Below are 25,135 nucleotides of genomic sequence, written 5' to 3' on the forward strand. Positions count from 1 at the left end.
AATCACGATTTTACGTAACATTTATTATTAATTACTTATTAATGCATGCAGAATTTTCGAGAAAGTTATTTACATATTATTTGTGATGACTAATGATTATTGGCTTTAAATACATTAACGTTTATATTTTCTATGTTATCAATTGATGTAATGTTATAATTATCATATCTAATAATGTTTCAATATGTATAATTATTATTGAGATGCTTCAAATTTATTTAATTATGCAATCACAATTTTAACGCGATGTAACATTTATAACAACAGAATTTATTATATATTTCCGGTTTAATCGTTATTTAATCGCAATACATAACGGTTTGTTACATGGTTCGTATACTAAAAAATCACTTTGAGCGCGCGGCAAGTTTTCGCGCATCGTAACATTTTCTATAGTAATACTTTCCGGCATATGTGCAATTATTCCGACGTCACCGACCGTAACGCGAGCACAAAAGATCCGCAACACCTTCCACGCAATTTTGTTCGCGAGAATACGTAATTATAAGTGACGTGTGCATGCCTTCGACCGACTCGCAACACAACACGAGTTTCCCTTACGTTCATGTAGCGTCTGTCGTAGTGTGACGTAACGCGCGTTTCGTATCCGCAACGCATCAACTCGCGGTAAACGAATATACCGTACTATCGACTTTAGTTTACCTTCACAAAGGCCGTGTTGCTTCCTTTACAGAAACCGCCGATGGACTTGTTCCAGGAGCGAAAAGAACGGGGGGACCGTTTTATGGCGACCGCGACCCTTTCCCATCAAGTATATAGCCAAAAATGGCTATAATATAAAATATCCCTCTTAACCATTAATTCGTTTGCCCGCGGTTTGGTCCCGACCGCACTGTGTGAGAGGTGTGTGACCGTTCGGGTCACGGAAATGATAATAATTCTTTGAAACAACGACGCTGGATATACGACCCTTCGTCACTGCCAGATGCGAATTGCCATCGCGCTTTTACGGGAAAGTAACGGCTTGGAAATAATAAATGTATACTAATCTATACTAATTTTCATGGTCTATTTTCTACTTCTATTAGCACGATCTATATCAGCACTTTTTACGAACATAGTGTTGGAAATAAATGGAAGACTCGGATATAAATTCCTAATGTTTCGTATACTTTAAAACTTTCTTAAAATACGAAAAAGGAAACAGTATATACATATATGTACGTTTGGATGAAATTGTACTTACTAAAACAAAACTTATTATTCTTATGTGTAAAAGAATTCTTTAATTGTTAAAAGTAAAAAACGAAAAAAAATTTTAAGGTATTCTGTTATTATGATATGATGACTATTTGTAATTCGATGATTTCTAATTCGTCATTTCAGTTAAATTTGATCTATTTGAAGCTTGATATAAAAAAGATAAAATTACGAAAATTTTAGAGTTTTGAAATTATACACGGTTATTGTAAACAGCAAAACAAACGTGTGTTAATATATCGGTTGAGAGAATAACCAGATATCACTGCAATGTAATTTATTGAGAATTTATTGCGCTTCTCTCTCTTCCTATCTTTCTCTTTCTGATTGGCGTGCATTCGTATGATATATGTGGCATTGATAGAATTGTAATCCGTCAATGAGATTGTATGTCAAATATCTGTTCTAACATAATAACCAATAACAGTAGCTTTTGTCAAGACTATGAATTTCGAACATGATTATTAATTATGTTCATCCAAATAATTTCTGATTGAAATAGCTAATCAATTTCATGTAAGTTTGAGGAATAATTTGTATGTTCCTGATGAAGGATAACTTATGTAATTGCGATAATAAAAGGCGTTATGTAAAAATATTAATTTTTACAGCGTCACTGATATGTAAATTAATTGAAATAAATTTAGATTTAATTATATAAAATATACTAAATATACATTAAAATATACCTATATTAATTTTAAAAAATTCTAATATTACAGAGAAATTGTATTTTGTAAGGAATTGTGACCTCATGTTAATCACGCTTGTCTAATTATATTCCATGTTAGATATACATATGTATCTTTTCTCTAAATATTTTAATCGTAGTGAAACAGTTGCGTATACTTTTTAATAATTCTCGTAGTATGCAATTAGTTTCGACGACATCTTGTGAAATTATTCATTACACACCAATTGCCGAAATGGTCAATCAGCACTTTTCATTCGGCGCTGCCGTGAAAGTAACGCAATCACAGTGCTTGTGCAGCGAACCGGAGATTTTTGCTCGCTCTCTCACAAGAGAGAAAGCACATGAGCAGAATTTTCGATTACTCGGCCCGTTCTTGTCTCGCGCAATTTTCCAAATGCCATCGCTTTTCCAACCGCGTGCGAAACTCAGAAACGACAGGCAGATTCGTTAATTTCCAGTGCGGATAGTCAGCAGACAACGCGATAACGAGCACAATATTACTTGCACTTGATATATATGCATAGAGCATTATGCGCCGCGTTAATCTTACTTCAAAATTTTATTACTCGCATTGCGCAACAAGCTACATACAAATTAATTATTCACAATATTGTCGGGCGAGTTATCCGCGAAACTCATGATGGAAACTACTGCCACCAGCGCGAAAGGTAATACATATGCAGTTTCTAATTACTACCAGTTGCGTATCGCTAACAAACGATCGACCGTCGGGCGAATTACAAAATTGGCATCTGAAAAATATCGCGCAAATTGAATGAGTATTTAACGAGAGGAGATATTTTATCTCGACGAATTGTTATTTTTCGTGCCATAATAGTCGATCAAAGTCACACGAGAATTTTACGCGCGGAAAATATGTAGAGAGTGTATTTAAATAAAATATACTCCTGTCTAATTATACAAAATTATAATTATTCGGAGAAAGTGTAAATATACATATACTCAAAATACAGATATTTTTTACGCAAAACGGTGCATACTATTTCGCTTGGATTTTGCTAAGTACTTCATTTGAAAGTTACAGTCAACTGCTGCTTAAATAAAGTCCATGTAATTTTGAATTAAGCAGCAGCCCTCGCATTTACCGGCTATACAATTTTCTTGCAAAAAATGATAAAGTTTATACTAAAAGCATACTAAAACCAGTTATCGAAGGTTATTTATATTTTACACGTAGCAGAAATCAATTACGATATTTCAAATATTTCTATTACCGTTAAAAAAGCATAAATAAGCTTGCCATAATTTTATATATATATATATAAAACTTGATAAAAAAAACGTACATATAAAACGTATATACAAAAATGTATTATCAGTGTTATATATAATCGCAGAAAAAATATTGTACGTATATATAAATTTCTTTTTATTTTAATACAACAATTGATTCTGTAAATATGTTACGTTTTATTTTCTACATAAAAATAAATTTATTAACAAAAGATTCAATTTTAATTATATTTTATATACACAAATAGCTTCCGTGAAGGGGCGACTTAATCATACAGAATAGTTTATTGCAAATAAAATACTCGAATAACTTTTGTAGATTTAAAAATACGAAAGATATTAAAAATATAATTTTTTTTTTGTATAATTTAAGGAGGCAAATGTAAAGCGAGAAAAATTTTTATGACGCAGAATAAATTCGTTTTAGTGCCAGCTATAAGGTATAAGAAAAGAGGATAAAAATATTATTCTTCTATTTGAAAAGAAGTATATTGACTGACTTTGAAAACTTTTAAATAATAGTTATAAAAGAAGAATTGATTCTGCATCACATTTAGCTTTTACAAATTATATCATTGACACCTTTCTCGTATTTTCAAATTTAGGAAACTTCTTCGAATGTTGTTGATGATCCTCCCTACATATATTATATTATAGATTCATATATTTATACATGCACGAGTGGAAACATTTCTAACTCTACATAGATGCCTGTTAGAATTTCTCACGTAAAACACATTTTCCGTTTCAACCTCTTGAATACATATACACTTCGCGAAATCGTAACACACAACCAAATATTTAAACACCGCGATCGAAGATAAACTCACCAGTTTCAATCTACAGCTTCAAAATATACGAGAACATAGTAGTTATTCCTGAGATAATTTTATCTTTATAAATCGCACTAGAACGACTTTGAAACGAAAAAATAAAAACACATAATATTATTAGAAAGTTATCTGTAATACAAAACTTATTCTATCAGTGACGAAGATTACTTGGCAGTTTTATTAAACGTTTCCTCGATACAAAATGTGGCAGCAGACATGATACAAAATGGACGGAAAACAACGAAAATTCGAAACTGATATATTGCTCGCGGGACGCGAGCACTTGAAAAAAAAAATGACAATCTTCCTACGCAGAAAACGAGAGAAAAATCTCGCTTATGATGCCTTAGGGCATTTATATGAAATGGCAATGTCAGTGCAAATGACATCGCGGAAAACATGCATCTACCGTACTTTTCGTGTCCGATTATCCATCATCATGTACTATACACATAATCGGTTTAAAAAATATCCTCCACGTTTATTACATTCTGCGATCTTTGTTACTTTGTTAATATAAATGAGATTATCGCAATATAAATGAGATTATCGACAGAAGAGCCTCGGTTTGACGGACATGTCGTAAACACTGAGAGGGCACGACGTTGTAATTGCAGGAATCAGGGCGTTCTGCACGGAATGAATCGATAGCGGGGCGGTCCACGTTCCTTCCGAGGCTGTTACACCAGACTCCACGTCTGAAACTCTGCAAATAATTAAATACTCTTCGTAACAGCCAATTCCATCATAAGCCGGGACGCATTGACACAGCGGAGGCGGACAAACTTTAAAGTCTTTGAAATATTAACGCTCTCTGGAGTGCGCGGTGTGATTGTGAATTTAATTCTCGACGGGTCATATTTTCTTCGTCGCTTATCAATACCGGATTAGCAAGAGAAAATCATATCTTTTATATTTCAATTGTTATACTTCTAAAAAAATTAATAACTGAATAATAAAGGGAAAAATAAATAAATAGATAAAGACAGAGAGAAAAAGAGGGGGAGTTTCAAAACCGTGAAGCAGAACTCGCAAAACTTTCAGGCACGATGCCCGCCTGCCTGTGCAACCGACTTAACGTCTTTGTTAGTCTGCGAAAACAAGGCGTCATAAACTGATACTTGGTAGGCACTTACGTCTTGAGAACGGGCGGTGCATAAAGAGTGACGGGATTCACGAGCGGCGGTTTCAAAAGCACAACGTCGACGCCCGAGGAATGTAATTCGCTTTTTAACGCTTCGGCGGCACCTTCCACGGCCCGACGAGATGCGCTGAACGCCACTAATCCGGAGCCCGTTTTGTTGCCGTAGCTCGTCTCGGAGTCACCCAAAAGAACGATGCGGCCTTGCGGGAAGAACAGATATATTTTTGATAAACAGCTTATAGAATGAATACGGTTTTCCTATACCGGTGAATAATCAGTGCCGCTGTGCGACTCACGGATACTTCACTTTATGCGAGGCACAAACGCGCTATTGTGCAATATCATGGCTTTCAAAGGAGCAGTTCACTTTCTCGAGAAGCGACCAAAATTTCTCATTAACCTGGCTTGGCAGAGAGAGAGGAAGAAAAGATCTCAACTACTTTTAATTTAGATAATTTTAGCACGCGAATTGCTTAATTTTCTATGGATGACATAATATCGGTTTAAAAAAGGATTTTGATTCTACTTGAAGCTATGTTACTATTATTATTACACGTATAATAATTAAACTGAATTATTGAGAAATTTTGCTAGCGTTTTTCGAAAAAGTGAGCTACTCTTTTAAAAGTCACTGCATAAAATATTGTTTAAAGATAATTTTTTATAATAATAATTTTTTCTTATTATTCGTAAAGCAATTATCTTGTTCGAAGTAAGATGAAAAACTGTTAGTCTTTCATGTAGCGGCAGACAATGGTTTCTCTAATATTATATAATAAGTATATTTAACGAACCTCTCTTAATACGCAAAAGAGGAATGAATACTCTGGCCGTTCTGAGAGGAGCGACCAGATTATGACGTAACATGGACTCCCACATTGAGCTGGTCTGTTTCTCTATGACACCTGGTAAAACCAAGCCACCCGTGTGCACGACCGCCCAGAGACCTGCAATTAAGTGAAGTTCAGCACTTTGACGTACTTAAAGCGATCGTCTTCGCGCGGAAACGAAGTAGACGGAAGTTTATTTTACCGAACTTAAATTTCGCTCGTATCGATTTCACGCTAACGAGAACGTTATATACAGATAGTAGCGAGTAATTACGGTTTCTAATGATATCGAGCATCTCTCTGAAATTACATTTCCAATCTCAAGCATGACTTATAATAATGAAAATATATTTCCATTTAACTTAAATTAGCTACGCTAAGTAACACATTAAATAAATGTGTATTCGATGCGCTTTCTTTTCATTTTTTCGCAACAAATATATTTATCTGACAGCTTCGCGAGGTAACGAATAGCCAAGATCTACGAATCTGACGTTTGCACTTATTTATTCTGCGCGATGAAAGAAATATCTTCGTGTTTTCCCATTACACTTTTAATGTATTATGTACGAATATCGTACGAGATTTATCATGTGATCTATGCAACTCGTCAGATAAAAATTTATTAAGGTCATCATTAAAAAGAATTAAAAATTTATTTAAAATTTTTAAATAATTTATTTGAACATTTTACATGATCTCTCATCTTAATTTGTTTTGAAATTTGTAATATCTGTTCTGATACTCTCACACATATAATTTGTACATTTTACTTCATATATGTGATAGATTATAGATTCATCAACATCAATCCAGCCAATAGAACCTTAAGGAGCACTTTATGGAATCTAGCAAGATTGCTAAATTATTATGATAATAAGTATTGATTACACATGTAAAACACATTCTGAGTTTAAATTTTGTATATGTCAGAGTATGTATTACCTACTTTAGAGAGAATATTGTCGTTGTTAAATTCCATAAGGTTCCCCTTAGGGTTTTATCGATCGGATAGAAATTGATGAATTTATTACATATATGAAGTCGAGCAAAATGTACAAATTAAGAGGATCACAACAGATGCTACGAATTTCGAAACCAAAATATTTAAGACGAGAGATAAAAGCAAAATATTCAAGTAAATTATTCGAAAATTTTAATACATTGAAATATAAGATAAATTTCTCAAAGTTTAGTGATGCTTCTCTCAGAGATAACTAACAACAGAACTAATAAAGCCACATATAAAAGTGAAATTGAATGTGTAGAAACTCTTGACTTATCTACTGAATAAATATTGAAATTTTTCGAGAATATATACAACAATTGGACGCATGTAATATATTGTACAATACATTAAATATAAAGAGGAATAATTATTTCATTTTACTTGTGTACATTTAGTTATCACTCCGTGCAGTTAATTATATAAAAGAAAGATGATTGCATCATATAGAATACTAAAGTGTTTACAAAACAATATAATTACAAACAATGTATTACAAGCCAAGAAACATACACATCCAGTATCTTTCAATACACAATTACGAGAATGTATATGAAGTAAAAATTCAATTTGCATATGGAAATATAGTACTGAATTTTCTATTGTTAGTTTCCACACTATAACTATAATAAATTATAATAAATTATAAAGACAAAAAGAAAAGGCTTTTTTTAAATATTGTTATATATATATATATATATAGAGAGAGAATATTTTTTGCTAAAGTGACATATATAAAAAACTTATGTGTTCTATAAAATTAAATTTATGTAGATTTTTATAACTTAAAAATTATTATGTATGACAAATTATAAAAATTATATGAGTAAATTGTTTCTTATTTGCATTTATCTATAAATCTATAGATTAACGAAAATATTAACCGTTCTATAACTAAATATTAGACAAAAGGTAGAAATTAATTTTGATGACGATGATTTTAATATCAGAATGGCTTTAATATACGATAGGCGCCAGTACTGTAACGTCAAGGAAGTAATTATAAACTAAAGCAAAACTAAAGCGGAGAGAAAGCATAGCTATTAAAAGCGTTGTTTACATAGACGATGCACTTTCTACATAGATTGCATGTAAATGAATCAATTACATAGTTTATACGTAGTACAACATTGATTAATATCTTCATGATTTGAAAGAGTTAAAAGTTTATCCGAAAAAGTGACATGGGAAGAATGCTGAAGTTTTTATTTATCCAAAGATTTTTTTTCATTCTATCTTATTGTTAGTTCAAGTGCTTATATAATGACTGGTTTCTTCAGTGTCAATTTTTTACGAGAGATAAATACAAAATATTAAAAATTTACATTATAATTCTAAAAGATATTACATATGTATAAGAGTTTTTCTTTTACTAATACACACATACACATATATGGAATGATATACTGTAATAAATATTTAATTCCCCAATATAATATTTTTTTAAAATCACATATAATAAAATCCATATTTATTTAATCATCGATTAATTCTCTCGTCAGCGATTCTTTATATCTATATTACAATCAATATTACAATAGAAAGATGTGTGTTTATCTCTCGGCTAACTTTATTCAGTTTTCTTGCTGAAGAAACCGGACTAGATTAATAAAAAATGTCTTGCCATCTTCGCCGGCAGGAAGTTTCGCCCTGACGGCGTCCAAACACGCCCGCAAACTGTCCTCTCTCGTCGGATCCAGCTCTAATGGCACGATTTGGCCGCGGGCATGTGCAACTTCCGGTTGTTGTGGATTACTGTCACCCGCACCCCCGGGTTCGCCCTCTTTCTGCCGATCCGATTCGATCGCCTTCAGAATTTTGACCGACGACGAGCCGCCCGTTGGGTCCAGTAGACCTGCGAACACCTGTCGCAGAGGGGGAACATGACGTCATACATTATGGTTTGAAAGCCGCAATCCCGCGTGCCACTCCGTTACACACACGCCATATCGACACCGCTCGATAACGCGTTATGCTTTGATGCTGATACGTCATGTTAAATGACACATGAGCTCGTTTATGATCAATGAACTGTATCTTAAATAATAAATGAAAAGCTTGAAATTTTTTCAAGGCTCGCTTTAGTTTAGTTCGAAAAAAATTGGCGATCTCAAATCACTGCTAATCGCAATCGATTTTAAAATAAATATTATATAAATTATGCTTAGGCTAAAATATATTAAACAATTTAATAATATACAGTAATTTATTATATAAAGTAATTTATTAATAATTAATATTACTGTTATTATTTGAATAGTTTTTAAAAAAATTATATTTATAATATTATTCTTTGAAAATCGGTATTAAATGTGCCGAGTTTGTACTTATTTAACTTCAAGAAACTTTGACATTTTAAAAATATCCTTGTATTTTAAAAAGCACTTTAAAGTACTTTTTCATCCGCTTAGTACTGCTTTGAGTTATTAATTGCAAAAACCAATTAAATCATTTAACGGTCTTCATGTAAATCAGCTGCGGTCGTTTGACGTACGCGGCTCTTGGTGCACAAAAGGTAATAGAGGTAATCCAAAGCTCGAATTTCAGACACATGGAACAATCGAACCACAATTGGAATCCGTTCACAGATGACCTATATTAATTTTACCTTTGTACGACATGAAAGTTTTGTACGTCGTTCTGTTCTAATTTAAAGTGCATACTTAGCTAATATACGGAAATAACGTAAGTTGATTAAATCGCTTATTAATTAAATCAGACCAAATTTCGACATTAAATATTACATTAAATTTTACATTAATCTAAATGTCAAAAAAAGCAGTAGATGATTAGGCAATATAAAACTAGTTTTATTATTGAAGTAAAATTTAATGGAAAAAAATTATATATAAATTATCAAATTTTTGCGCATTACATAGATTATGAAGAATGAAATTATTGCCTCGCGCGTGTATTATATTTTTTCAGAAAGCTAATATATAATAGAAGATGTATATAATTTCAACAAGATATATTGAGTTGATTCAAGGCTAGATCTTTTACAAGATCAGTACGAAATTCGCTTTGCAAGTTCTTACTCGGATAAAATCTGACTTTACCGAATATCCATCTTTTAGTGATAATCTTTAATTGAACAGCTTTTGCGTTATGACGCGATATATATGTGTACTCATGGCGAGATCGGTGAATACGTGAATATCTGTCGAGAGATTGTCGGCAGAACTGATTTAAGGGCTCACCGATGTTCCGCTCCCTTGACACAAGGAAACTAATTTGGAGCCCGGACTCCGACAATTTGAAATATGTTGCACCCTCGAAGGGATAATAGGGATTCTGACATGAGGCTGCGAGATATCGCGTTTCACCGGTTGTCATCATGTTGCACGTCACCGTTCAACTTTGACTGCACAACCGCGAAAAGAGTGGACATACGAGAGGATGTCTGACGCCAATCCATTCTAGCGTTAGCATGTCCGAGAGAGAACTGTCAGCTATTCGCAAAGCTAGTTTCTCATCTCTCTCCACAGAGAAGAAAGTAAAGATATTGATTTTCGAACAATGAGACAAAAACATGAATATTTTTTTTTACCAAATTGCATGATTCAAGATGAAAATATAGTGAAAATAATCGCTCCGCTCTAATTGTTATCTATCACAGAGAAATTTGCAATATATAGAGACAAATCATAATCGGTTACAATAATATAATAACTGTCGACAGTTGCCTGTCCACTGGGTTCCCACTAGTTGACGTAACAACAAAAACATTCAGTACGGTTCCCACGCAATGAAGCTGCGAGCCGTTATTTTGTACAGCCTTCGACATTCCGCGTGGTTTTCTCTCTATCTCTTTCATCCGAGTTTGAATATTTACCAACCGCAGAATATCGGTGGTTGTGGTATAACGCGGAGGGAAGGCAAACGTACGAGAGAAGTTTACGTAGCGCGGGTAATTTATGGCAGAGATGCCATATAGGTATTCTTCCTCCATCCTCCTGCGATCGTTATTACCTTGTAACCGGCTTCGTAGAGTGCGATGGCGATTTGCAGACCTACGCATGTGTCACAGCTGGTGACGAGTACGTGACGTTTGTTACGCGACTCGTACTCATCGGTTGCATTCCTGGACTGTCGCATCAGATAGGCCAATAGAGCTGCGACTATCGAACATAGAGCCAATATTTGCAGGGCCAGAATGGTCCCGGTTTCAACATCCATTGTCCGATTGGTTGCGGCTGCAGCAGATCTGTAGAGATAAAAGGAACAATCGTTATTAATCGTCGAGTAACGGATTCATTTTTTATTAAATCTCGATATTTCACCGAAACTCGAAAACATTCGAGTAATAGTCATAGACGAATTTTATCGTGTCGCTTTCTATGTGTCGAATATATTTTTTTTACATTTTACATTACACATCGACATTTTTTTCTTAATAAATTTATATAGATATTATTTATATACCTTTTTTTCTCTCTCTAAAAATAATAAATATTGTATATTTAAAAAATATATTCCGTGAAAAAATGCTTTTTGTTGATAGATTTACACACACACAACACATACGCACACAGATTTGACCTGATTTTAATAACTATGATAGCCCAACATGATCAATAATGAATATTCTCCATTTGATTTAAAATCTCGTTTTTTTAGATTATTTCAACTTAAAATAAATATTATTACATATAAAATATTGATTGTAGTAAAAAATAGTTTTTTAAAAATTATTAAATATATTAAAAATATTAATTGTGCCATTTACATAAATATGATATTTTTATATTTAAATTATATTGAAATTTTTTTATGTTTGGCAGATTCAAAGCAAGTTTTTACAGCATATTTTTTCAAAGCCGAAATAGTATACAAATATTCACAAATTATGCAAGAATGTTCTTGCAGAATTATAATTAACGCTAAATAGTATTATATTATTGAATATATAATTCATGTGCTATTTGAAATGGTATTCAATGACGATAATATGAAATAATGATAATAACGACATTAACTTTCACGCAAAGCGACAATTACTAATTAATTGAAGAGATATATTCTGGCGTGAAAATTGCGAGGCAGCGCTAATGAATAAGTTTCAAAGGAAAAGTGCTTTATTATCCTTAATACTTTTATCATAGCACGCGAACAATAGAAGGCATAAATCTCAAGTATTCATATTTCTTACAAGATGAATGAGATATTTGTTAATTATATGGATGTACATACTGACGAGACTTTATAATTAGAAAGTCGAATATCTAATATACAAACGAATGTGTACAAAAATTTAGTTTTAATACAATGTGCATGTGCATGTGACAAATATTGATATGTACTTACAAAGTTCCAAGTACAGTTTCTTGGATGTAGGTTCAATTCAAAATTTTAATTTTGAATTTTAAAATTAAAATAAATCTCTTTGCTCGCTCGAGAGAGAAATTCGAAAGTTTTATCGTATAATTTTTATGAGTTTAATATTCTTCACATTTTTATATAAATCGGAGGTTTATATATATATATATAAATTTTTTTTTAATTTTTTTAGGAGAAATGCATTGTAGAGGGAGCAGTGCTCATAAAAAATTTAGTTTTTGACAAGTAGAGATTCGATAGATGAAAGAATGAAAAAGAGTTTAAGAAGCGCAGTCGGGGAATTGGTTCTTTTGTGAAAAGTGAACGGCGGGGCGGGGTCGCTTTTGCTCGCGAAGAATCACTCGCCTTTCTAAACTCTGTATCTAGGCTCGGTCTGCTACCGATTTTCCGCGATGCTTGCACGCTCGTTGGGAAATCGCTTGCCGGAGGGATTCGCGAGATAGACCGATGGACACACAGCGGAATTCCGACAATCGATGAAAATCGTGCGCGTTCGTTCCTCCTCGCTCGGCTGATTTAATAGCGGCGGAACCGTGTACCGCTAATGTGCCGAATCGATTAAACGGGCCGGGCCGTCGTATTTCAGGTCGTATCATATATACAGGAGAGGGGACATTTTCTCTCTCGTGGTGTTTCTTCGCGCTTTCTCGCCGATCGCTATTTATAATGGAGAACATCGAACCGCGTATTCGCGATCCACGCACCGTGAATCGAGGGATTAAAGCGATGTCCGAAGATCTAGATATCTCTCTTAGCGAAGAGAAGTCGATTGACAAGCGGAGGAATCCAGAGTCAATTTTCCATCCGAGAGATTTCGAATAGAAATATAAAAATCGCGATAATAAAAAATTAACAAACAATTAAAATTGAAAAATTAAAAATTTATTATAAGAGTGAGATTAGAGAAAAAGCTTGATATCTCGATAGAAGCGAAACGAACTTCATCTCGATCGCACAACTCAAGACAGCAAGACAGCTGCAAATATAGTTGGTACGAATTTCTCTCTGAGAGAACATTATTCTCTCTTTTTCTATCTCTCTCTCTCGGTATGTAAACGTCGGTTCGCACACACGAAATTGTGGATGCATTCCTTTCGAAGAGCATTGTCCGATGCATATCAGACATAAATATACGTATATGCTGTAAAGGAGATATACCGAGACGTGAAACCGATGTTTGCCTCGCATATTGTACGGTAGCATTCTCAGGAAGCTTTCTCGCATGCGCATTCACATTTTTGATATTTTCAGTATCCCCTCCGGCGAAATGAAGAGAAACGTTGTTATTTACGTTTCATTTGTTCGCATTTTTTCGAAGTCGCTTGATTAAAGACGGCACGAGATGGAAACGTGGGGGATATCTTATCATACTCTCCTATACGCTTTTTGTTTGCGCGCAAAATAACATTTCCGTTGACGAGTACTTTGTATTAATATACGCGTTTGCTTGTAAAAGAAACGTCTTCATGTCTGATGCAAAGCAAATCCATATGCGCGTCCATTTCAGAAAATAAGAAATTTCACATACAGATTTCACATACATATTTCCCCTCTTCGAGAATGTCATTCGCATACGTATGTACGAAACGGACAGAGATGTGCGAAAAAGCGATGTATAAAAGAAGCGTCATAACTTTATATTAAAGAACGCTAGCTTGGCGTCTGAGATGTGTTTGCACAAAAACTAGGCGGTTTCTTTTGCGACATCTTCTTCCGATCGAGTTGACTGAAGTCACGATTTTCCGTATCCGTCAAAATGCCAGAAAAATGTCGCAGCTTTGCTGTAGAGATAATATTTGTTGTAGAATAGAAGTGACAGTTGTATACACGTGTTTCAGTGACCCCTCTGCCGTTTCTCGATAACGAATCTTGATCGCGAAGCATGATTTTGAACATTGGTCATAGCGAAGTACTCGTCGACATACCTACCTAATAGATTAGCGCGTTTGTCACTCTCGATGCTGAAAATTAATACGTTTCATCGCTTTTGCGTGGAATGCGTTCATCCTCACCTGTGTGCGAATTTAATGCACGTGTGCATACGCAGACGTTTCTCTCTTCCTGCTGGATCGTATTATCGCGATTGACTTTCTCCAGAATTTTCGAGCGTCAGCTAGAAGCATCACGTCGAAAAACGTCGTACCTGTACGATATACAGGGTGTAACAAAAATTTGAGTCATTACTTCAGCAATATATTTTACTCATCGAAACGAGCAAAAAAATTTATATAAACATATGTCCGAAAATGCATTGTTTTAACATTACTGTCATGTTTGAGTAGAAACTTTTATTAAGATAATAAATTACAAAGCGCATAATTTTATTTCCAACAGTACAAAAGAGTAAAAAATAATTCTCATATCTTAAAATAATTTATTCGAAATAAGCAAATCGTTTTCCAAAAATTGTCTATAAGCAGTAAGCTGTTAAGTGTTCTGACAGGACGAGGAGGCCAATAAAAAAATCATTTTTGGACATATGTTCATATATGAATTTTTTGCTCATTTCGATGGATAGAATACGCTCCTGAAGTAATGGCCTATATTTTTTTTATTACACCTTGTATAGCTGGATTGATTATCTTTCATCAAAAATGTCTGCATAAATCTGATTAATCATGCTTGATTTACTGTCTCGTGTACTGTTATGTGACACTAATTATTACATTTATATTTTCTAAAAATATATTAAAATATTCTTAATAAAATTCTTAATAAAATATGTTATACTTATTAATAAATTAAATATTAATATATAGATTATATTATTTATATAAAGAGAAATTATGAATATTGTCGTTTACTAATATTTTTGAAGAAGAAAAAATCAGATATTTTATAGTATTTTCTTTATTAAGCTGCCTCAAGCAAGAATATTATATAATACATAAATATAAAGATGTCCTTGTACTCATTCGCAAATGAGAAATTCTCACGTAATTATTTTTAATAATTTCTCTCTCTAGGTTTAGAATTGAATATATAACGTGTCTGACTATATATAGGTATGACATTTGTCCCTCAATTCTCAAGATGAAAATTACATTGATTATTCTAATTGCGAGTCATGGGAATAATTTAATAACAAACCGTCGTACCATAATAGCCTTTCTAAATTAAACTTATTTATATTAAAGTAAACGTATATCTCCAGAAATTTATAGAGAAAATATATACTTTTTATCTAAAATATACTCATACATATAATTTTTAAATACTTGTGTAATACGAGATTAAGCAGAAATATTCGTCTCATTTAAAGTTATTAAATTCTTTTTGAAAGAAGAATATTTTGTGTAATTTAAAATAACTTGTATAATACAATCCATTTTTTCTACAGTGTAATAAAGGTTGTCCTCGTCGTTCACGTCGCTCATCGTTAACTTGAAAGAAAAACTAATGAATAAAAACGAATAAAATCAAAGAAGAGAGAAAAATTTGCCATTATATTGTCAAATCTTTGTTTTACGCTAAATTAAACGTGTACATCATGATTGGATTACGTAAAATAATTGAGAATTGTTAGAGTTTTAACAATAGGATAGAATAAAGGGGTGACCTCTTTTTCGTTTCTCTCCGATAAAAAAATGAGAAAGTATTAAAAGTTTAAAAACAATATGATGCAAACTACAATATATATATCTCGAGATTGGTTATATTTGCGATTGGAATTGAAGGGAGAATATTGACTTGCGCCGCATGGATGGGAGCAACTTGCATATTGCAACGCCATGCTAATAAGCGGCTATGTCATCTCAATTAATCGCTAGTGCCGAGTCCGCCGTGAGACGACGTGCGCCAGTTGGAATGTTGGAAGTTACAACGGGTATGCGCGAAGGGAGGGCTGGGGAGAGACAAGGCTTTCCCTCCATGGGAATAGTATGCAACTATCCTCGCGGTTAGCAACGATCCTCCTTTCCTATATTGCTAACACGTGTGTTGTATGTATACACGAACGCACGTGTTGCCGCACAGCTGCTGCAACACGTTCACCCGTTATACCCGATAAAAAATAAGCGCGGCCGCGCATTCATCAGCGGGGAGATCGCTCTAAGGTAATCGCCTCCAGGTATTCGACTTTCATCCGCAAACACGAATGCACGTAGTATCCGTGTGTTGTTTTGCAACGAGCAAAGCTAAATACGCGATAATTTTTGTTAGCGCGCGAATTAAGGCCGGTGTCTCTCGAGCTTTGCGAGCCCCTGAGTAGAGTTTGCGCACGCAATTAACGCTCGTTAATTATTTGACTCTTTAGCGTTCCGCAATTTCCTCCCGGAGAGAGAGACGGGAAGGAAACTAAATTAATCAATTCAAATCGATTCGAGCGAACAAATAGCGCGAGTGCGAATTAGGAAGCGATCTATTCGGATCAGCGTGGCATTTAATCGCTCGCGTATAAACGAAATCTAGCGAATTCGCGCAAGTGGCTATATAGTGTATGGAGGACTTGAACAAAATATTGTAATAGCACGATGAAAGTGCGCGTTCTGTATATTCAATCTTTCAAACTGAGAGCGCATTACTCCTACTCTTGATGCAGTCATTCGTCCGTATATTGATATCTGGGCTTCAATCTCTCGAGAGATTCATTACTTAGCGTACGTAACACCGTACCGGGGAAACCAAAGTGATGTTACGTTCAAGTACACTGCACTATTGCATCAGTGATTATCGTTCGGTAATTAACGCGACTTGATAGCTAATTACTCTCGCATCGTCAATCATCGACTCATTTTGCCATGCATTTCTGCGCGTTTAACGATCGGGAGGGAAGGGGGAGAGGAAATTAAATCGCGATTTTGCCGTGAGTAACGAAGCATTTTAGGAAAAGCGATCTTCGATCGCGTGCTCTCTGTGACTAATGTATGCCAAATGATTATCCTCGCTCTGGCGAGATGTACATCCTGTTACGGAGAATTAACGGGCTTTTTCCTTCGATTTCACGTGTGGAAAACTGGCTGGGAAACGCGTCACACATACATATATACAACTAAACTCGTGAGTGTTTGCCTATGTGCGCCTAGATTAAAAATTGTATTTTGAAAGGCAACAACACTCACAAAAAAAAAACAACTAAATGTTTTATTTTTTTGCATTGTGCGGTCTATTTCGATTTTCCCTCAATAAAAATGTCGAAGTCCCTCTAGTTTTCAAGTAAAATGAAACGCGAGAGAATTTGTCAAATTGAGTTTCAGGAAGAGGAATTATCGAAATCATATTTTTCAATCAACTTCAATTTGGATTTATAGAATTTTAATTTGAAGTTTATATATAATAAAGAAAATATACTTATTTTATTAAGATGATAAAGGACGAGAATTAACGATCGTTGTTGACATTTTCACAGAAAAATAATATTTATATTGCGGTTACAAAAACCATTCGATGATTTTAGGATTCTTCTGTATAAATAAAACGCATATATATAACAAATTCAATTTTATAAAAAAAATTAACACATTAATTAGACATATTTATATTATATATAATTTTCATACTTTTATTATTACTATTACGTAATATAAGACATATATCACACAACACATTACTGAATATACCGTTGATGTGCGCTGATGACCTCAAGAAATAAGACGTTTAAAGTTTAACGGGTCATAAGCAACTGACCGTAATATTATAAACACAAACTATGTAGTGTACAATATTAGATAGAGATTTTTCTATCATTTTCATCGCAATTTCTTTGTCATTTCTGAGATTCATATTCGTGAAAATAGGAGGCAATTCACGTACATTTATTCGCGAATATCGACGCGCAGGTTAACGGCTTTGCAGGGGCACTTGACCGCTCCTCATCTCTCCTTTCTCCCATAATCATAAGAATTATTGTTCCGACAGAGACTTCTGTTTACGGATGCGCGGACGTACAACGTGTAATCCGTGGTTACGAGCGTGTGCGCGCGTGTATATGTATGATGTATGTATATACATCAGAGTTCCCGGACAACACGAAGCAACGGTACTTGCAGTTGACCGCGAGCGGCCGACCGTGTGTAAGAGGTAAATAGTGCTGGCCCGTACGTACGTCATCCAATATTTGCATGACAATTTGGGAACGTCAACGCTATCTTACACCTACACATTATGCCGATAGAAAATGAGTCGCGATGATCGCGTAACGGTATTATTCATCCCATCGTGCCGCATCTCCAATCTATCTGTCAGAATTATTCCTTGGCAAGAGTACAACTTAAATTTTGCTATAAATTTTGCTCGCAAATTCGATAAAGAGAATATTCCTCTTTCGTGTGCTTTTATAATAATACATTTCGACATTATTCATTTTTTTTTTTTTATTCAATTACTGCTTCTCAACAGCGCAATTTATTATGGCATGCCAACTGTGTCGAGAGGTTTGTTTTTATTAAATTACATCGGCAGACATACATATATTAATGAACGTGTTTTAATTCTGTTGTGCGTTTGGAAAACATCAACGTGCTCCATTTTACCGAAACTTTTCACTTGTGTTTGTTGCGTTATCACTAACGCGATCTCCGAATGGAAATTATGTGATATTGCAAGCAAGCAGAGAAACGGTTTATGTATTTGCGGCCAATTAAAAACAAACCTGTGCATGTAATATAATCAACGCAATTATATTATACATATACAGCAGTTTGCTATTTCTTTCTCTCTCAATTCACAAAAGATTAAAAAGAAATGCAAAGTGTAAATATTATCCGAATTATAATCTAAGATATTTTTATAATTGTGGATAATTAATGCACACATTCATTAAAAAATCTAATGTATAATATCTTTTGCAATGATTGATGCTATGCGAATGATATCTCTGTTCATTACAGTATATTTATTAATTAATAATAACGTTAGCGGATAACATGTACGGAAATGTAATTATGTATAAAAATTATCTACATGAAGCTACCTGAGCGATTTATTTGTGAAAGTATATAGCCGCGTTCGTTTTACTGCATTCATATTACATTCTATCACATTCATGACTTCCTGTACTACAAATGGCAATCCGCATAATATCACCATCAATTTTGTATATCTCATTTTGTAGATTCTAAGAAATTATAGTATGCTAGCTAGTATGTAATATGAAAGTCCATAGCTGACATATACATTTGATAGTCGCAATTGTAATGGTGCAATGGAATTTGTACTTTTTAAAAGGGTTTGTAAATGATATCCCAGAGATAAGGAAAATTATATAATATATAATATATTATTATACTGATTGTGTGTGTGTGTGAGTCATACTCTTCTATTTTAATATTCTAGCACTATCTCTTATTATTTTCAATATATGTATGTATATTATATTATTATCTAATGTATCAAAATATAATATATGTACATATATATGTAACAAACTCTTGAAATATTTTATCTACGAATCTACAGACTTTAATTGTAGATTCTAAGATTAAATGTTTGTACCAAAGTAGGGCGTTCCAAATTTGGAGAATAAAATTTTTCCAAGAACTCAGATTATACAGAAAGTCCTGAATAAATAGAAAGGGAAAACTGTGCGGGAGCGACTTCAGCTTCTGCCGGCTGGAGAGAAAAAAATGAAGGTTTTTTAAACGGGAATAATTAAGCGATTCAGGTGGGCAGAGAACTGGACTCCGCGAGCGTGCATGGAGTTCTAATTACATGCAATGTAATCGGCTACGAGGCGCTTAAATGAGCCTCGAGCGGTTTTATCGGCATTGCTCGATGACGGACCTGGTTTTATATAGATTCCCCCTTGTCACCCCCTCTTTCTTTACTCACTCACACTCTCTTTCTCTCTCTGTGTATATGTATACCTCGGAGCCAAATATGAAGCGCGATATAACACGACGTGAAACGCTTAGAAAGTTTAAGCTAAGCACTTTTCCCGCCGTGAACTGAAAGGCTGAGAACGTCATACTCGTCCAGGAATGCAAGATGCCCGTGAGACTCGGTTCACCATTGTAACTAGTCGTCGATATTACGATTCACCGGACTCAGTACTCCGAGTACTTATACTTTCGCGAGTGTCGATGAGGAAGTACAGCCATCCGGGTAACACAAACTTATGGGACCACCGGGACCCTTCGATAGAGAAAGCCGCTTATTCTCATTCAAGTTAAACGGAGCTAAGCCGGATCGTTAAAAACTATATTGGTTTGGAATGGGTAAAGCTGATTAGACTTTGCGAGAAGAAAGAAAAAAATCTTGAATCGAGTCTCTTTAATTATTTCAGAAGGTGAAATACTACTTTTTGTGAAGAAACAAAATTTTAAATCGAATCTCTTTGCTATCATTTCCCTCTTCTCTTTGTGGAAACGCTTCCCGGTGAAAATTTGAATGAAAAGCGACGTTGCACCTTCGGAATTAGTTTGCCTGGCGTAAAGGTTCAATTACGGAAATGATGTTGAATGTAGAACGTTATGCAGACTAATGTGGTGCAATAAATCACTTAATTGAAATCACAATACCGCTGTGGTTAATTTATGGCTCAAGAGGACTAAGTGCGTTCCCTCTAATAGCTGACTTTCTTAAGTTACATTGCTCTACCGATGGAATTTGTTTGACACGGGCAATTATTTCTGTCGACCTGATTTCGAAGTTTGTTGTAGGTGCAAGGTGTAACTATCAATTTCACTCCGATAATTTCCGAGCAAAGTGAAGCTTTATATCAACATTAACGTTTCACTGCGGCGCGTTACGATTTTATTCCTTTCTTTTTTCGCTATTAGATGAATAACGCGGAGCTAATCGCGCATAATCGCGATCCATGCATCGACGAGCAGCACCTGCAGCAAATATAAAACTGCCCACATCGCCGTAATTAGGGCGTAGCGAAAGTGGCATCTGTCAAGAAGAAAAATTTAAATGCGCTACTTTTCACTAACGTATCATTTTTTATCGTACAAGAAGATTTTATCCTAAAATCGATACAAAGTATCATAAGAACCATATAATTAGCTTGTTTAATTAAGATCGCTCTGAGAGAAATTATGTTCTTATTGATCTTCGTAAGCTTATACATACCCATTCGAGCTTGAAGAAAAATTTATAAATTAAATATAAAGTGACAGATGAATATAATAGTTACATATAGCAATCGATAATATGCAATGTAAAATAAAGTTTTATCGAGTGTGTTCTCTCTAAAAATCAAATCTAATTATTTCAATATGCGAAATTAAGATTAAAACAAATTAACTTGGTGTGTAAATAAAAAGCGTTCATGCGAAAAGTTCCTTTGATTCATGCATCGAGTACTTGTAAATATCGTCACTCACTTCCACGATCTCTCGAGCGGAAAAACTGAGATCTCTCGTCTCAGATTTAGAAATTTCTCGTGGTTATCGGCCATCGTCATTTTCGTCGCTTGTCGAGTAACCAGGCGAGATTATTATATGCCGCGACAACAACGAAGACGTCGACGAGGATGACGATGATGACAGCGCGTCGCATGTTCGCGAACAGTGAAGATGATCAGGGAGAGCAGTTTAATTGCGACTATGGTGATAAAGCTCGTAATTGCGACGCGAAGTGAAAATTAAATCACCGGTTAAGTAGAGCACAGAGCGAGTCGAACGCGTTCGCAAAAAATAATAAAATAAAATTGCAACCCCGGCGCGCACGTTGCATCGTGGTCCTTTTAGTTTAATTAAGCTGTAATTATACGCCGATTATTTTCGAATTTACCTGACGATAAGCCACGGTGGTTTCTCCTCGCATCGGCCGACCTTACATTCCTTACGAGCGACGTGACGCAGAAGCCATTGTTCACGACACGGATAATCGATCGAGGATCCCGGAAACGGGTCTCGTTCGCGATGACACGGTCCGCTAGTAGCGATAATCGAAGGTTCCAAAGCGGAAACGTCGAGCCTCGCCCTGGTCGAGAGGAATCGAGACAAAGGAATCGCTCATGCAAATGGATGCAGCCCTGACATTTTCGTTCGTGAGTTTTCTCGGTGCTCGGAAACCGGGCAAGATACATTTCGCAAACGATACCGTATATCTAACGATCGATTTCTGAATGTAGCGAGATGAAGTTTCATCGAAAGTCTCGAGACTATTCGAAACCAATTTTGAAGATAAACCAAATGATATCGATTAATGCGAGACGACTTCAAAACAAACTTCCATATTTGACAAGATTTTAAGTTCCTCTGAATGGTTATCGAATTCTTTAAATATTTAACAATAAGTATTATAACAATATGTAAGATGTGATTTGCCAGTCGAATTTTTAAACAAGGTTTAAGATTTTATTGACCAACACTGACTAAGACTAATTCTTATATTATAAGACTTTATTTGGGAATAATCTCAATTCGAGATTTATTTCCCGACTCCCCTCTAACCCCCCTATAAAATTATAGGCGAGAAAAATATAGATCCGAAAGTCGCTGAATCGGGAATCGAACCCGAGACCTTTCGCTTGCCGGGCGACTGCTCTCACCAACTGAGCTATTCAGACCCTTCGATTCTATACTTTTCTCTGCCTTGATAAACAATTTCAATCAACACCATTATTAGGTCCAGGTGTGTAAATAACAATATGTAAGATGTGATTTGCCAGTCGAATTTTTAAACAAGGTTTAAGATTTTATTGACCAACACTGACTAAGACTAATTCTTATATTATAAGACTTTATTTGGGAATAATCTCAATTCGAGATTTATTTCCCGACTCCCCTCTAACCCCCCTATAAAATTATCTCGGGTTCGATTCCCGATTCAGCGACTTTCGGATCTATATTTTTCTCGCCTATAATTTTATAGGGGGGTTAGAGGGGAGTCGGGAAATAAATCTCGAATTGAGATTATTCCCAAATAAAGTCTTATAATATAAGAATTAGTCTTAGTCAGTGTTGGTCAATAAAATCTTAAACCTTGAATAAGTATTATATTTAGCAAAGGATTTCTCAACATAGCGACGAAGCAATTGATTTAAGAACTGTTAAAAATCAATTTGGAAGATAAATTTCGAATGCGATCAGCGTGATAACTCTAAGATAAATTTCGGCCAAGATAAATCTTCGCTTTTGATTGAATTTTAATACTATTTTTTCTGCATGGGCGATTAAATATGTCAATTATCTAAATTACTTTTCAAATGTCAACAGAAGAAAAATCTTTTTGCGTAATTGGTATATAAGCGACAAAATTAGAATATCTGTAATTGGTTTAATAGTTATTTTTTACGATGACGAGAGACTGATATCATTCAAACAAGTAATCTAAACTTAACACGAATAAAATTCAAATAATATGAATGTCTTAAACTAGTGAATAAATTGCTCTTTGGAATTTATTAACATTCGACTACTGAATTGATAGAAATATTACAATATATAATATATAAATTACAATAAAATATATAAAATATATAAAATATTAAATTATGTCAGTAATATATTATTGATATTTTTCTTAGATTATGTCAATAATATTATAGATATCTATCTATGTTATCGTAAGCATATATTAATGCATGATGCATTAACACTCATCAAATGAAACGAGTAATAATATATTAAATTCGTTTTAGATGACCTATAAATCACGATAAAATTTGCGACAAATTTTTATTTATAATTTTATATGTTTATCTAATATAGAAAATATTTGAAGAAGTAAAATATATATAATATATAAAGATATATATATGCATGAAATTATAAATAGAATCAATAATAATATTATATTAATAATAAATAGAATCAAAAATATCTTTTCAGAAATGTTATATGAGCAATATGTAAACACGAAAGGTTTCAACATAATTTGATCGATATGTTTATGTTAATATTATGTATTTTTAATAACGTAACGTTTACACTAAACACTTTACTCGGTACGAAAAACAGTCGGAACCATAAATTTTAGTTAAAGAGAACCGATGTCTCGAATATTTCAAGCGACGATTGAAATATTGAACGGCCGAACGGTTCCATTCAACGTTAAGGATGGATGCCTGGCAGAAGTGACCGTCGATTTCGCACAGGTAGACGAATAGGTAGAATTGTGCGCATAACTCACCAGAATTTTATGGATGGTCCGTCGGGGTTTTCGGATGGGTTGCCAATATACCTCGGCGACGACGACGGCGACGGTTCGCGTTTCGCTTTTCGGGGCGAAATTCCGTATTACTGAAAGCGGCGCGTAGAGCTGCGAAACGTCGACTTTACGACCGGTCGAAAGTACCGGCGAGCGGACGAGCCGCGCCGCGGTTTCTACAAGACGACTGGCTTTCGAGAATTCCCGCTTGGAATGCCCACGAGAAGGAACGGTATATAACGCGATACTCGGGGCCGTGCCTACCTCGACCGAATGGAAAAGGCACGGCGAAGGAGGCATCTTCTCGCCGCGCCTACGGTCACGTGCGCGCCTCTCACATGCATCGCATTGTAATAATTGAGAGATGCATCGATTGTCATATAGAAGAGGATAATAGGACGAAATGGAACGGTCGTGGGATCCCTTAGAATGCGCAACCTGCTTCAAAAAATCGATTAAAAAATATAACAGACAGTTTTAAAATTTTTATAATTTTATCCGAAGTTAATTAGCTCTAATCAAGCTCACATGTTTGTTATACAAAAGAGGTGTGGGTTTGAAAATAGTAACTTGAGGATATTTATTTTTTGTGGTTTTTAATTTTATTTTAGAAATAAATAATCGAATATAATTATTGGAATTCATTTTTTATAGAGCTTCTATTTATAGAGTCAATCTCTCTAACTTGATTAAAATATTATAGTTAATATTTTTATTTTAATTCTATCTTATTTTCTCTTTCCCTCTCTTTCTCTCTAAACAAATCAATAAAAT

General features: G+C 34.4%; 1 protein-coding gene across 1 annotated transcript; it reads right to left on the reverse strand.

Moving 5' to 3' along the window:
* Nucleotides 1–3,790: 3,790 nt before the first annotated feature.
* Nucleotides 3,791–24,620, reverse strand: LOC145932578 (D-beta-hydroxybutyrate dehydrogenase, mitochondrial). The gene is made up of 6 exons (XM_083031610.1): nt 24,344–24,620; nt 10,955–11,189; nt 8,607–8,847; nt 5,941–6,093; nt 5,139–5,346; nt 3,791–4,708 (listed from the first exon to the last, which is right to left on the reverse strand). Exons 2-6 carry the CDS (start codon nt 11,159–11,161, stop codon nt 4,549–4,551), a joined length of 969 nt encoding a protein of 322 aa, XP_082887736.1. The 5' UTR covers nt 11,162–11,189; nt 24,344–24,620; the 3' UTR covers nt 3,791–4,548.
* Nucleotides 24,621–25,135: the final 515 nt, after the last annotated feature.

This window comes from Prenolepis imparis, unplaced genomic scaffold (genome assembly GCF_030444845.1).
Source record: "Prenolepis imparis isolate NDT839.2.m4 unplaced genomic scaffold, iyPreImpa1.0 SCAF_2, whole genome shotgun sequence".
Classification (NCBI taxonomy): Eukaryota; Metazoa; Arthropoda; class Insecta; order Hymenoptera; family Formicidae; genus Prenolepis; species Prenolepis imparis.